The sequence below is a fragment of the Malania oleifera genome, chromosome 12 (assembly GCF_029873635.1).
Source record: "Malania oleifera isolate guangnan ecotype guangnan chromosome 12, ASM2987363v1, whole genome shotgun sequence".
In the NCBI taxonomy this organism is placed as follows: Eukaryota; Viridiplantae; Streptophyta; class Magnoliopsida; order Santalales; family Ximeniaceae; genus Malania; species Malania oleifera.
Window position 1 is genome coordinate 42,625,024 of NC_080428.1, and position 12,944 is coordinate 42,637,967.

The 12,944-nt window shown below is 35.7% G+C and overlaps 1 protein-coding gene across 1 annotated transcript; it reads left to right on the forward strand.

The window, feature by feature from the left end:
* Positions 1 to 6,798: 6,798 nt before the first annotated feature.
* LOC131143900 (F-box protein At1g67340-like) lies at positions 6,799 to 7,861 on the forward strand. The gene is made up of 3 exons (XM_058092258.1): positions 6,799 to 6,950; positions 7,093 to 7,255; positions 7,379 to 7,861. The coding sequence occupies exons 1-3, from the start codon at positions 6,799 to 6,801 to the stop codon at positions 7,859 to 7,861; spliced, it is 798 nt and encodes a 265-aa protein (XP_057948241.1).
* The last annotated feature ends 5,083 nt before the right edge of the window (positions 7,862 to 12,944 follow it).

The window sequence follows — 12,944 nt, forward strand, 5'->3', positions numbered from 1 at the left end:
GGAGAGCTTTGAAGAATAAAGAAAACCTAATATCTACAACAACCCACATTTTACTATTTAAATATTGATGCCCTTTAATGTATATAATTTTTTTATTGGGTCTAAACTTCTTAGATTTTTGATTTGCAAGTGCTTTAATGGCTCTCATAAATGCTTTTTTTTTTTTTGTGGAACTACAAAAGTGAACACCACCAGAGGTATCGACCAACAGCAAAATATGCTTGCCTTAAGAATGGACGTACTAATGAGGTAAAGAAGCTGCTGCGCTGCTTTGATGTGTAATTGCACTAAAAACCCACTTGGGTTTTAGTACTGTTAAAGAGTATGGATGAGCTTCTCAAGCAAACAAAAATGATGGATGATGTTCTTGAGCCTTTCTTTTAGGGGGATTCTGAAGAGAGTCAGGAGAATAACTGCACATCCTCTTCTAGAGAGCTGGGAGACCAGCAAGAACAAAATAGAAAGGCCTTCACCAATGAAAATCACAATCATAGATGATCATGGCTAGCTTAGCGATTCATAAACAAAAGATAAATTAATGTGCCTCGAAATAGGGATATGCAAATACTATTGAAAAAAATAAAACCCAAAAAAACAGATCAAACTCAAACTTTTTTAACATTTGGTTTGTTTTTCGATTTCAGTTTTTGATTTTACAAAAATGATCGTTTATATATTTATGTTTATATGTTGTGTGTTCATTATTCATATTTTAAATTTTTTATTTTGTTGTATTATTATCCTGTCAAATGCTTATTTCTATTTTACTCAATAAAAAAGCTATTAAAAAAGGAGTAAAATTAAGAAAATGATATTAATTTTGTAAATTAAGTTGAAAAAATAGGTGACTTAAGTCCACTATATAAAATTATTAATGATTAAAAAAAAAATGCTTAGATAATTATATTGTTCTAAAATATTTGTTATATACATTTAATGCAACTTAAACGATTAAAAATATATCTTTTAAAAAAATTAAATATAGTTTTAGAATCAGGCTGGTTGGTCAAATTGTTCATTTTTCTAGTATGGTTGAATATTATTTTTAATAAAATAACAACTTAAATCAAATTAGGAAAAATCAAAAAATTGTTTTGAATAAAATTAATAGATATTTGAGTTTTCTTAATCCATTTTAACATTCATATTTAACATTTGATTAATGTGAGTTCCTCCTTCAATTGCATTGCACGGCTCCGTGATTCAACAGAGGTGTACTGTTGGCCATCCTCAGTCAAGTTTAATTTTCAACATCCCCCCTTAAACTTGACTCTTCTGGTTTTGTCATTCCGAACATTATCTTCAGTTTTACAAAAATATCATGTCTAAGTGGCTTCGTGAAAATGTCAGCAATTTGATCATACATTCTACAAGATATCAACTCCATTTCTTTATTCTTGACATGCTCCCTTATAAAATGATACCGAATATCAATATATTTGCTTCTTTCATAGTAAACTGGATTTTTCATAAGTGCAATCACTGATTGATTGTCGATGTAGACTTTTGTGTGATCATTTTGAAGAAATTTCAGATACTTCAGTGCATTCCTAATCCAAATACCATGACAAATAGTTGAGCTAATAGCAACATACTCAGCTTCACATGATGACAACACTACAATGGGTTGCTTCTTTGATGACCATGTAAACGTTGTATCTCCCATGAATAATGTGAATCTAGTCGTGTTTTTTCTTTCATCAAGATCTCTTTCCCAATCGCTATCTAAATAGCCAATAAGTTTGCAATCACCTTTTGATGAATCAAACATACCATCGGTGATGGTACCCTTGACATAGTAGAGTATCCTCTTCGCTGCATTCAGGTGGGACTGGTCAGGAGTCTCCATGTACCTGCTGACAAGTCCAACTCCATAGAATATGTCTGGTCTGGTGCATGTCAAATACCTCAAACTTCCAACTAGACTCTTGAAATATGTGGGGTCAATATCTCATTACTCATTCTTTCTTAACTCCAATCCCGTTTCAATTGGAGTTGTCATAGGATTGCATTTTTCCATCCCAAACTTCTTCAGTACTTCTTTTGCATAGTGACTCTAGGAGATGAAGATTCCCTTCTTACTTTGCACGACTTCTATGCCAAGAAAATGAGTCATCTGGCCAATATCCGTCATTTCGAATTCTTTAACCATGCTCCTCTTAAAAGTGGCAAACATTTCTGGATTGTCACTAGTGAAAATTAGATCATCAACATATAGGCAAGCAATCAACATGGTTCCGTCGATCTCCATCTTCATGTATAGCGCATGCTCGTAGAGACACTTCTCAAATCCATTCTTCTGGAAATAGTCATCAATCCTCATGTTCCACGCACGAGGTGCCTGCTTCAAGCCATAGAGTGTTTTCTTCAGCTTGTACACTTTATCTTCTTTGCCCTTCTTCACATATCTAGGTGGCTGATCGATATAGATATCTTCTTCCAGAAAATCGTTCAGAATTGCTAATTTCACATCCAGTTGGTAAATCTTCCATCCATTTTGTGTTGATAGTAAAATTAGCAATCTGATGGTTTCAAGCCTGGCAATCAGGGCAAAGATTTCTCCATAATCAATCCCTTCTTTATGCTTGAAGCCCTTGGCGACAAATCTTGCTTTGTATCTCTGAACTTCTCCTTGAGTGTTTTTCTTGGTCTTATAGACCCATTTCACACCAATAATTTTGCTGCCTTTTGGGAGATTTGCCAACTCCCAAGTCTTGTTCTTCTTGATGAATTGAATCTTCTCATCCATCGTTTTTCTCCATTTGCCTTCTTCGTTAGCCTCCTCAAAACTAATCGAGTCACCAATCAACAATATATAATATAGTGTAACATACTCTTCTATTGGTTCTGTAGTTTCATACAAATCAGTTAGATTACGAGCTCCTCTAGGTCTCATGTTTGAGATTTCATGCTCAATTAGTGATGAAGATTCATTCCTCTATGGTGAACCATGTGGAGGTGTCTGTAGCTCGGGAACTTATGACTCGATAGCCATTTCTCTTCTCTGTGTGGGTTCTTCTCCTTCAAGTGTCAATTTCGCATCTTTGAAAAATTTAGTCTGATCCCACTTCCAAGATTCATTTTCTTCAAAATGACATCCTAACTGTGAATGATTTTCTTGTTAATGGGATTGTAGAGTCGATATCCCATGGTGTTGTCATCGTATTCGACAAGGATATATTTCTCTCCTTTATCTTCCAACGTTGTCCTTCTTGGCTCTAGGATCTTGGCATAGGTTATGGAGCCAAACACTCAAAGATGACTCACACTAGGCTTGTGAGTACTCCAGACTTCATGTGTTGTCTTTGTATCAAAACTTTTCATCGGACACCGGTTGAGCAGATAGGTTGCATATGACACTACTTCTACCCAAAAACTCTTGGGCACATTCTTATCCTTTAACATGCTCCTAGCCATGTTAAGGATCAGCGGTTCTTCCTCTTAGCTACACCGTTCAACTGAGGAGTGTAGGTCGGTGTGAACTATTTTTGAATCCCTTGTTGCCTAAGGAATTCTAGGAAAGCTTCACCCTTGTACTATCCTCCTCGACCTGATTAGAGTAACTTGATGCGATAACCACCCCGTTTTTCCACAAGAACTTTGAACTCTTTGAACTTGTTGAACACCTCTGACTTCCATTTCAGAAAGTAGACCCAAGTATTCGTGTTGTAATCGTCAATGAAGGTGAGGAAGTATCGGTTCTGTCCATTTGAAAATGGCCTCAATGGACCACACACGTCTGTGTGAACTAGCAGGAGCGGCATGGTAGATCTCCAGTCGGCTTGCTTTCCAAAGCTATTTCTATGTTGCTTGCTCAGAATATAGCTTTCAAATATCACACTTGGGTGGTGGATGTTAGGTAAGCCTTTCACCATCTTCTTACTTCCCAACTGTTTCAAACTTTCAAAATTCAGATGTTCATACCTGAGATGCCATAGCTAGTCTTTGACGATAGCGCTCAAAAAGCTTGGTATATCATGTTGAATGGTGAGTGGAAACATTCGATTCTTTGCTATTCGTACTTGAGTAACGAGCTTACTTCGAGCATTTGTTATCACCATATGCTTATCTTTAAGGCTAATTGGGTAGCCTTTCTCCACAAGTTGTCCGAGACTAAGTATATTAGTCTTCATGGCTGACAAATAGTACATGTTGAAGATAAAAACAAGGTCTCCATCTTTCCTCTTGATTAGGACATTTCCCCTTCCTTGAACTGGGACTTTAGAGAGATCACCAAATGATATCTCTCCCTAATTTTTCTCATCAAGTTCAGTAAACAGGTTCTTTCTTCCAGTTATGTGATTGTTAACTCTAGAGTCAAGGTACCAAACATTTTGGTCCGGGTGGGTTGAATTGTGTGCCATCAGCATCAACGATTCTCCTTCAGCTTTCTTCTTTTTTGCAAAGTTAGCATTTTCATTTATGATGTGATTTTGGGGATTACCTCTGCACTCATTATTGTAGTGTTCGTACTTGTGGCAGTTGTAGCACTGAACGTTTCTCTTGTCTACATTTAGGCAGTTATTGTATACCTCTCTTCTTCCTTGTCCTTTGTCTTGTGGGATATAATTCTGTTGATTGCGTCATTCTCTAGTGGGACCTCTTCTGCCTCTATCACCTTCTATGGATTCAAAATTTTCAAAATTTCTTCCACAAGATCCTCAGCCTCATCCTCTTTCTCGCTGTGACGTCTCCCCTTTGTCGTATCTATCTGTAGTGAGGGACAACTTCGTTTGGAGGGTTTGCTTCAGTGCTTTATCATTACTCCTTCTGTTGACTTTCTGCTCATGGGCTTAGAGTGAGCCCACAAGTTCTTCTACGAACATGGTTTCCAAATCTTTTGTTTCTTCTATTTTCATAACTATATAATCATATTTTGGATCCAAAGATCACAAATTTATTTGACAAATTCTCTCGTCGTTGAGAGTTTCTCCATTTCTTCTCAATTGATTTGAACTACCATCGCTCGTGTATAATAGTCAGCAATAAATTCAGTAGATTTCATTCTTAAGGATTCGAAATCATCTCGCAATGTTTGAAGATGAATCTTCTTCACTTTGTCTACACCTTTGTGTGTTTGATGGAGAAAGTCCCAAATTTATTTAGATGTCATGGCAGAGGCGATGATTTCAAACGTGGTCTCATTAAGGTCTTGGTAGATTATGGACTTCGCCTTACAATCCTTCTTTCGATCGACTCGCAAGATCGTTCTTTGAGCATTAGACATAGTTGCTTCAGTTTCTTTTGATGGGCTTTCTCTGTACTCATCTTCAACGATGTCCATGACATCCTGAGCACCTATAAGGGTTCTCATTTGAATAGACCAGTTGTCATAATTCTCCCGTGTCAACTTTGGAATGACTGCTTCGGTAGTACCATTTGCCATTGGGTTTAATTTATCAAAAACAGAGTGATAGAGATTGATTTTTACAAATATGATGCCGCCAATGTGTTCAGAAGGTCAAAAAACCTTAAGAACCAATTTTGGATTATAACGAATGAGTTTAAAAATCACTGAACCAGCTAAAAGAAGTTCTAGACCGATTTTTTTTTATAAATGGTTTGACTTAACGGAGATAACGGCATCGACAATTACCGTTAGGGCCACGTGGCGGCTTTTGCGCATGCCACGTGTCGGCGACTGGACGCATGTCGGTCAGCTGGGTTAGGTCATGTTCGCGGGTCAAGATCTGGGTTGCTGGGTCGGGTTGCGGATCGGGTTTTCGAGTCGGATCTCACCTTCCGGGCGAGGAAGACGCATGCGGGCGCATGACGTCATTGTTTAGTGTCCTTGCCGGTGCATGCGGCGCATGTGGAGGACGTTGCTTCGTCTGTCAGCACGTAAAGGCGCATGTGGGGGCTCCCAGACTCCGTTTGAAGCACAATTTTCATCTTTGGAATCATCTCGACGTGAATTTCATAATGGTATGCTCAATTTTGGATTTTGAGCAATTTCAAATCTGGGAAAAAAATCAAATTTCCCTTTGTTCGCCTCAGTTTGGAAAATTTCAACGAACCTGGACGCTCTGATACCACTGATGGGTGGAGGAGACTCACTCAATCACTGGTTGTGACTGAAATCGGTGAGAATTGCACATATACACTCAATTGATTTCAATCTAAAAAAAAAATATTACAGAGGAATTCTAAATATACAAACTCTCATTTCACTAGTTATTCACTCTCTTTACACCACACATTATATTACACACACACACACACACATATCTATTTATATATAGCAAATGCTAGAACACAATGGTGGGCTGATTGGTGAGATTGGTGGCCGACTTCTGCCCAAATTTAACAGAGGTTGGTTGCCGATCATTATCAGTCAAGTTTAATTTTCAACATGTGGGCGTAGAAGACATTTCTGGAGTAGGGATCAAAGTCTTGTTGGAGTTTGATGGCTCTTATACCATGATAAGAAGAAAAATATGCACTGAGTATTTGTTTTCAAAAAAGAATAATTGTATTGCAGCACTCTATTAAAAAAAACTACATAGCTTCGTGTAAAATATATATAAGATTTACAAGCACTAGTTTTATGAATAAATGCTAAAAATAAGGCTAAGAATCCCATCGTCACAACTTTTAAAAACAGAATCAAAATTCAAAATTAAATCTTTGATTTGCTTGATGTTAACACACGCGCGCACACCCACACATATATATATATATATATATATATATATATATATATATATATATGTATAAGAATGAATTCAAGGAACAGACCACCCTCCCGCAGAATACCAAGTCCAATGCAAGAATGAAAAAAAATTGATGGAGGCAGCCATGGTGTCCAGAGAAAAGCCCCAACTTTCTGCCTACATGGCCCAGAAATCTGATCTCTTTGACGCACTACCGGACGACCTCGTCCTCTCTATTCTCTGTATGCTCAGCTCCACCGCCAATTCTCCTTCCGACGTCGTCAGCGTTCGCATCACGTACTCCGCGTTTCTGATAAGATATATGTTTCTTCCTATATATATATATATATATATATATATATATATATATATATATATATTAATATAATTAATCTTTGCATAGAGCTGTTTGAATCTCGGAATTGTTTGTGTTTTATAGATGCAAAAGACTGAGCCGATTAGTTGTTCATCCTTTGGTGTTACGCGGCGCAGGACTGAAAGCATTCGATATTAACGCCGGGAACTGGTCGGCATCCGCGGACTGGTTTCTAGAACAGTGCGCCTCCGCCGGTAATGTTGAGGCCGTCTACACCCTGGGCATGGTCAGTATATATGAATACACGTATATTCTCCTAGCCTGCATATCTTCTTGAACTCGATTCGCTTCCCCTTCACAAATTAAACTCACGCGCTGGGTTCGCACTGCGAATGAATCAACGGTGCAGATTCGATTCTACTGTTTGAAGAATCGAAAGAGCGGTATTTCTCTGATGGTGGAAGCCGCGCTGAAGTCCCACGCGCTCGCTACATACTCGATAGCCGTGATCCTCTTCAACGACCCCAACTACATCAAATACTGCGTGCCCGTGGCCGCTACGTTGTGCGCACGCGCTGCCTCCCTCGGTCACGTCGACGCCCTCCGCGACCTTGGCCTGCCCAGGAACGTGCGCGCCAGACGACTCCTCCTTGGGCTGCTCAGCGCGCTCCTCTCCGCCGTGCTCCGTCGCTTCTTTAAATATCCGACGTCGTGGCCGTCGCCCCGCATCTTCAGGCGAATCATGGAGCCCAAGCACCCCGACGACCTCCATCACTTCATTGTCGCGCTGGAAAACTGGCCGCTTCCGCACCCGGCGAACCGGTTCCTGATAGGATGGTTCAGGCAAACCGCTTCCGCACCCGGCAAATCTTCATCATCTCATGAAGATTGAGGAGCATGTGTGTTAAACTTTAAAATGTTTTATTAGTGAGTTTAGGGTTTAGGGCATGGAATAGATGACATGGTTAAAAACATAATTTTAACTAATATGTTGTTTCTGTTCTTCTTATTTATACACTTATGTGACGTTCAAACTTACCGCTATATTTGTTTCACATCTACATATTTGGTAAATTGAATTCTTGTAAAATTATTCTAAATATGTGACACTTTAAACCAACCGCCTAATTAAAGATCATGAAACAAATTCATGTTGGTTTTAATTGATGTCACGAAAAGAAAATTTTAATATTCGTGGCAATGCATAGATTTTATTAGTGTCATTGATATAGTATTTGGATCTATACGTGATAAATTTGGATAATGGTAGATCTAAAATTTTTTAACTGAGATAATAATTTACATTAATATTTGAAATTTTCATCATAATCATAATTCAAATTATAAGAATTTCATATTTGAAATTTAACGATCAAGACATTTAGAACTTTGAATTTGAATTTGAATAGATTTTGACAAATTTCAATAAAATTTTATATCACATCTTATTCAAATTCAATAAAACTCTAAATCAAATATCTCCCCAAAGGTCACTTTTTCTACAAAGTAATAACTTTCGAGCTGTTTGGTTTTTGGGAAAGTTGGTATAGATCCCTAGGAAAAGGACTGAAGGAGAATTCTGGGATTTTCCTTTCACTATAATTTTCTTAGTCTTCTGGTGCTTTCTGGAGGGTTGGTTTCAGTTTCAACACTTGGCCTGTGCTTGAGTGAGTTTTAGGACAAGGCCCATCAAATAGCATAATGGGCCTAGGTAGCCGGTTTTGTGTTGTGCTTTTCTGAGCCTGAAAGTGGGAAAGCCCAAAAAGTTTTATGGGCTGACTCGGCCCACATAGCTGTTGCCAAACTAGAAAAACTGTAAAAATTACCACCAAATAAAAATTGTTAAGTGGCCAAATATGACTACGCATTTTCAAAATTTCAAGTGTATAGACCAATAAAATCTCATCAAAATTTGCAAGTAGACAAATTTGTGTGTTTGGAAGCATAAATTTCAGATTTCGAATTTAAATTTGGACAAATTTTGATATAATTTTATATTATATTTTAATCAAACCCAATATAAATTTAAATTTAAAACCTCTACAAATATAAGTGAAAAACAAATAAACAAAAGAAGAAAAGCTCACTTTTATTACTACATCATGTAATAGTAAAAGAAATAAAATACAAAAAAAAAAAAAAAAAAAAGGACTAATACGTAGTCCATTTCATTTTTATTTTAATATAATCAAGAATTTTTATTGTGGCTGATGCTCTTTCATCAATTTGCCATGAACAAGGATCGCCCTCTCATTGTTGTATGCATCGATGCATCCTTCTTCGCTCCTAAGCAGAAATCCTTCACCTTGAAATACTTCAAAAGAAGAGAGCCGTCGACCATTGAAACAAAAAATTTTAATGTTGCGTTGAAACTCATTCTATATCTCTTTCACACACAAAAATGAATTCGATGAGTTTTTCTTTTTTGCACAAGAAAATAGATTTGATAAATGGGTTTATATAGAGTTGAAGCGGTTGCAATATTTAAAATTTGTATTAATTTTTTTCTATAATTAGTTATTTCCCCTATCTCACAAATCTTTCCATTTTAATCTCTTAGAAAATTATAATGGAAAAAACTTTAGTGCTATATATTTTTGCCACATGAAAGAAGATTTTCATCAAAATAATTATTAAATTTAGCTAAGTCTTACAACTGCATTTAAATTATTAATTTTTAAACTAAAATTCTTAAATAGTAAGCAAATGTATATGTCTCATTAATTTGTAATGAGACAGTTAGAACATCTAACATCATTTATAATATGTTAAATAGAAGCAAGAAAGTATTAAGTCTATCTTGATATTTTTTAAAATATTTTTGAAATTTATTATCAACTAGTCTTTTTCAAATAAAATGGTGTTTGAGATTGTTGGGGTAATTAATTGGTTAATTAGATGAATTTTTTTGTACACATTTTCCTTGCTTTTTTGGTAAGAAAACAAAGGTATACACTTAATTTCCCTTAGTCCTATGTACTTTTTATTAATTACTATATTTGTGTACTTTTCTTCTTATTATATCACAAACTCTCCTTTAAAAAAATCAAAAAGTTAAAGAGGATTAATGCTTACAATAATAATTTAAAAAACTTAAAGAGAAATATGATTAATATCACCACATTTTTGTCATGATTATTGCCAAACACAATCACTCGAGCACTTAAAGAAATCACCATCTATAGTATTTTTGCTTAAGCAGCTATTTGGCATTTTTTATTGGTTGAATATATTAGCAAGAAGGTAACATTTGAAATCTATTAATTTATTCATGCTTAATTTAACATGTACCTTTTCATTTTTTTGAAATGTCTATTTTTTAAAGGACTTTCTAGTTATTAAAGAATTTAAAACCTTCATGACCGGCTAATTAAGAGATAATTTTGGAGAGTTAACAAAATGCATGTGTTTATATATCATGTCTAAATTAACATGCATGTATACACATAATATATGAATTAGCCCGTGTAATACATTTTTGTAAAATCTAGCTTGTATATAATTAGTCCATGTATTCCATATGAGATCCAACTTATATATATATATATATATATATATATATAGAGTCCTTTGAGTTCAAGAGGAAATACAAAAATCATTCATTCATTCATTTTTTTTTTCCCTTTTGGATAACATATGAACTCCAACCACCAACGAGCCCATTGGACCCCCTGGTGTGACTCAAAACCTATGGATCACGTCCTTTACCCCCAAGTCTCGCTGATCAGGGTAAAGTCCGGATGCAGACATGACTTCCGTGCATCAGTTGCTAACTTCTTTAAAACTCTAAGTTGATATTGAGATGTATTGTTTATACAAAGTTTCAAAGAAAAGCTTGTCGATACACTATTGTGCATGATTGAGCATAGAAACTATATTGAGTGTTGATTACACACATATACACCCTTGACCTTATAATTCCTACATTATTGGTGTGCATTGATTATTTTGTGTGTAAGGGTGCATATCTACTTGTGTAAGAAGCATTTCCATGTACGCAAATTTTCATATATTTTGTATTCCAAGCGTGGGCCTAAAGAGGGAGACTAGCTGTGTGGAATAGTTCCGGATTGACTTAGACACGGTTAGGAAAGTTAGGTGCACCATTCTAGTAAGATGTAAGTTGAGGTTAGTCTCGCTAATTGACCTAGTTGTAATCGGTGCCGCTCCACCCGTTAAGTGAGTATTAGTAAAATCCTTGTGCTGGTGAGCCAACGCAGGGACGTAGACATAGTTGGCCGAACCCCGATAATATATCGTGTGTGCACTTTACTTTTACGTAATTTATTTCCTACATGTGTGTGTTATTTTATGAATGTTGCACATGATTTAATTTCCGCATATTATTTGCGCATTTGGGTTTATGTGTATATAGAAAGACCCTAAGTTGTGAAATATTGATGTTGGATTAGTTAAATCTAGGACAAAATTATAAATATCCAATTCACCCCCACTCTTGGGAATTCACCAAACCCAACAATTGGTATTAGAGCCTCATTGTACTAGACTTAAAACGTTTTTGCAAAAAGATCGCAATGACTCAATTTAGTGTATCCCCATTCGGAGAGGGACGATCACCTTCTAGTCCTCCATTATTTTGTGGTGTTGATTACACCGCCTGAAAAATTAGAATGATCATATTTATAAAATTAATAGACTGGAGTGTCTGGAAGGTGATTGTCAAAGGAATTTGTATGCATGTAAACGAAAATGATACTACTGTGATGCATGCAAATTCACATGCCATGGATTTACTATATTGCGCTTTAGATTCTAATATTCTACTTGAGATTATGGCATATTCTAGTGCAAAGGATATGTGGGAAGAGCTGGACAAGAGATATGGACAAGGCAAAGAGGAGGAGTCTGCTACTCCATATGATCAGGAGGAGGTAAATCATGAGTTAGTAATCAGCAATGAGGTATATGATTCTTACTCTAACTCGATTGATGATTCTTATGCTGAATGTTGTGTTGTGTCACATGCTGAATCATTTGTTGATAATACTGTTAATGATGTATGCGATGATTCTTATGAAAAGTATTGCATCATTTTGTATGATGAATCATATGATAATCTTTATGATAGTCCTGTTGAACAAGCATACAATGATTCATATAATAATTGTGATATATCTTGTAATGAATCATGTGCCGAATTGAATAATGAAAACATGCTGTCGTATGAAAAACTAGAAAAAACTTTATTGAAAATGAATAAATTTCTAGTTAAGTTATCTGAGCAGAAATCATTTTTGAAAATTAAGCATGAGGGGATAGCTAAGCAATTAAAAGAATTAAAGGAACATCTTGCTATCCTTGAGAAGAAAAAGATTAAGAATGTCTTGAAAATCGTTTGCTTGAATAGAAAAAATGAAAACTATTATGAAATGATTTTCAAACCCAAAAATGAAAGAGATAACCAAAATCAACCCTTAGGAGTTAAAAGAAGTAAATCGTTCAAAAAGGGTTCATCTTATAAATCTCATTGCCATGCCTCATCAAGTAGAAGTAGAACAAATAAGTGTAATTGTTTATGTGCATATTAAAACTTGCTTATACATTGGAAAGAAAGGGCACATTAAATACACATGTTCAGGTAGAGGTGTCAGAAGCATGGATAAAGAAATGGAGTGGGTTTTCATGAAAGCAAACCCCTTAGGCCCTAAGGAAAAATGGATTTAAATTAATATTACCAAATTAATTAATTCTTCTTTAGACCCTTGGACTAGATTTAGGGGTTAGTAATGACATTAGGCTTGGGAAGTGGCTTAAGTTTAAAATGTAGAAGCTTAGTATACACATCCACTTCCAAATGGACAAAGCTACTACGTCTGGTATATAATTCAAAATGCTTAACCCACACTTAAATATAAACATCGTAATTTAAGCATACTTTGTCCATTTCACAAAGTTGAGGTTTAGGGATTCGTCTCATTATATATCTTTTATCCTGAAACTTATCTTTTAATATA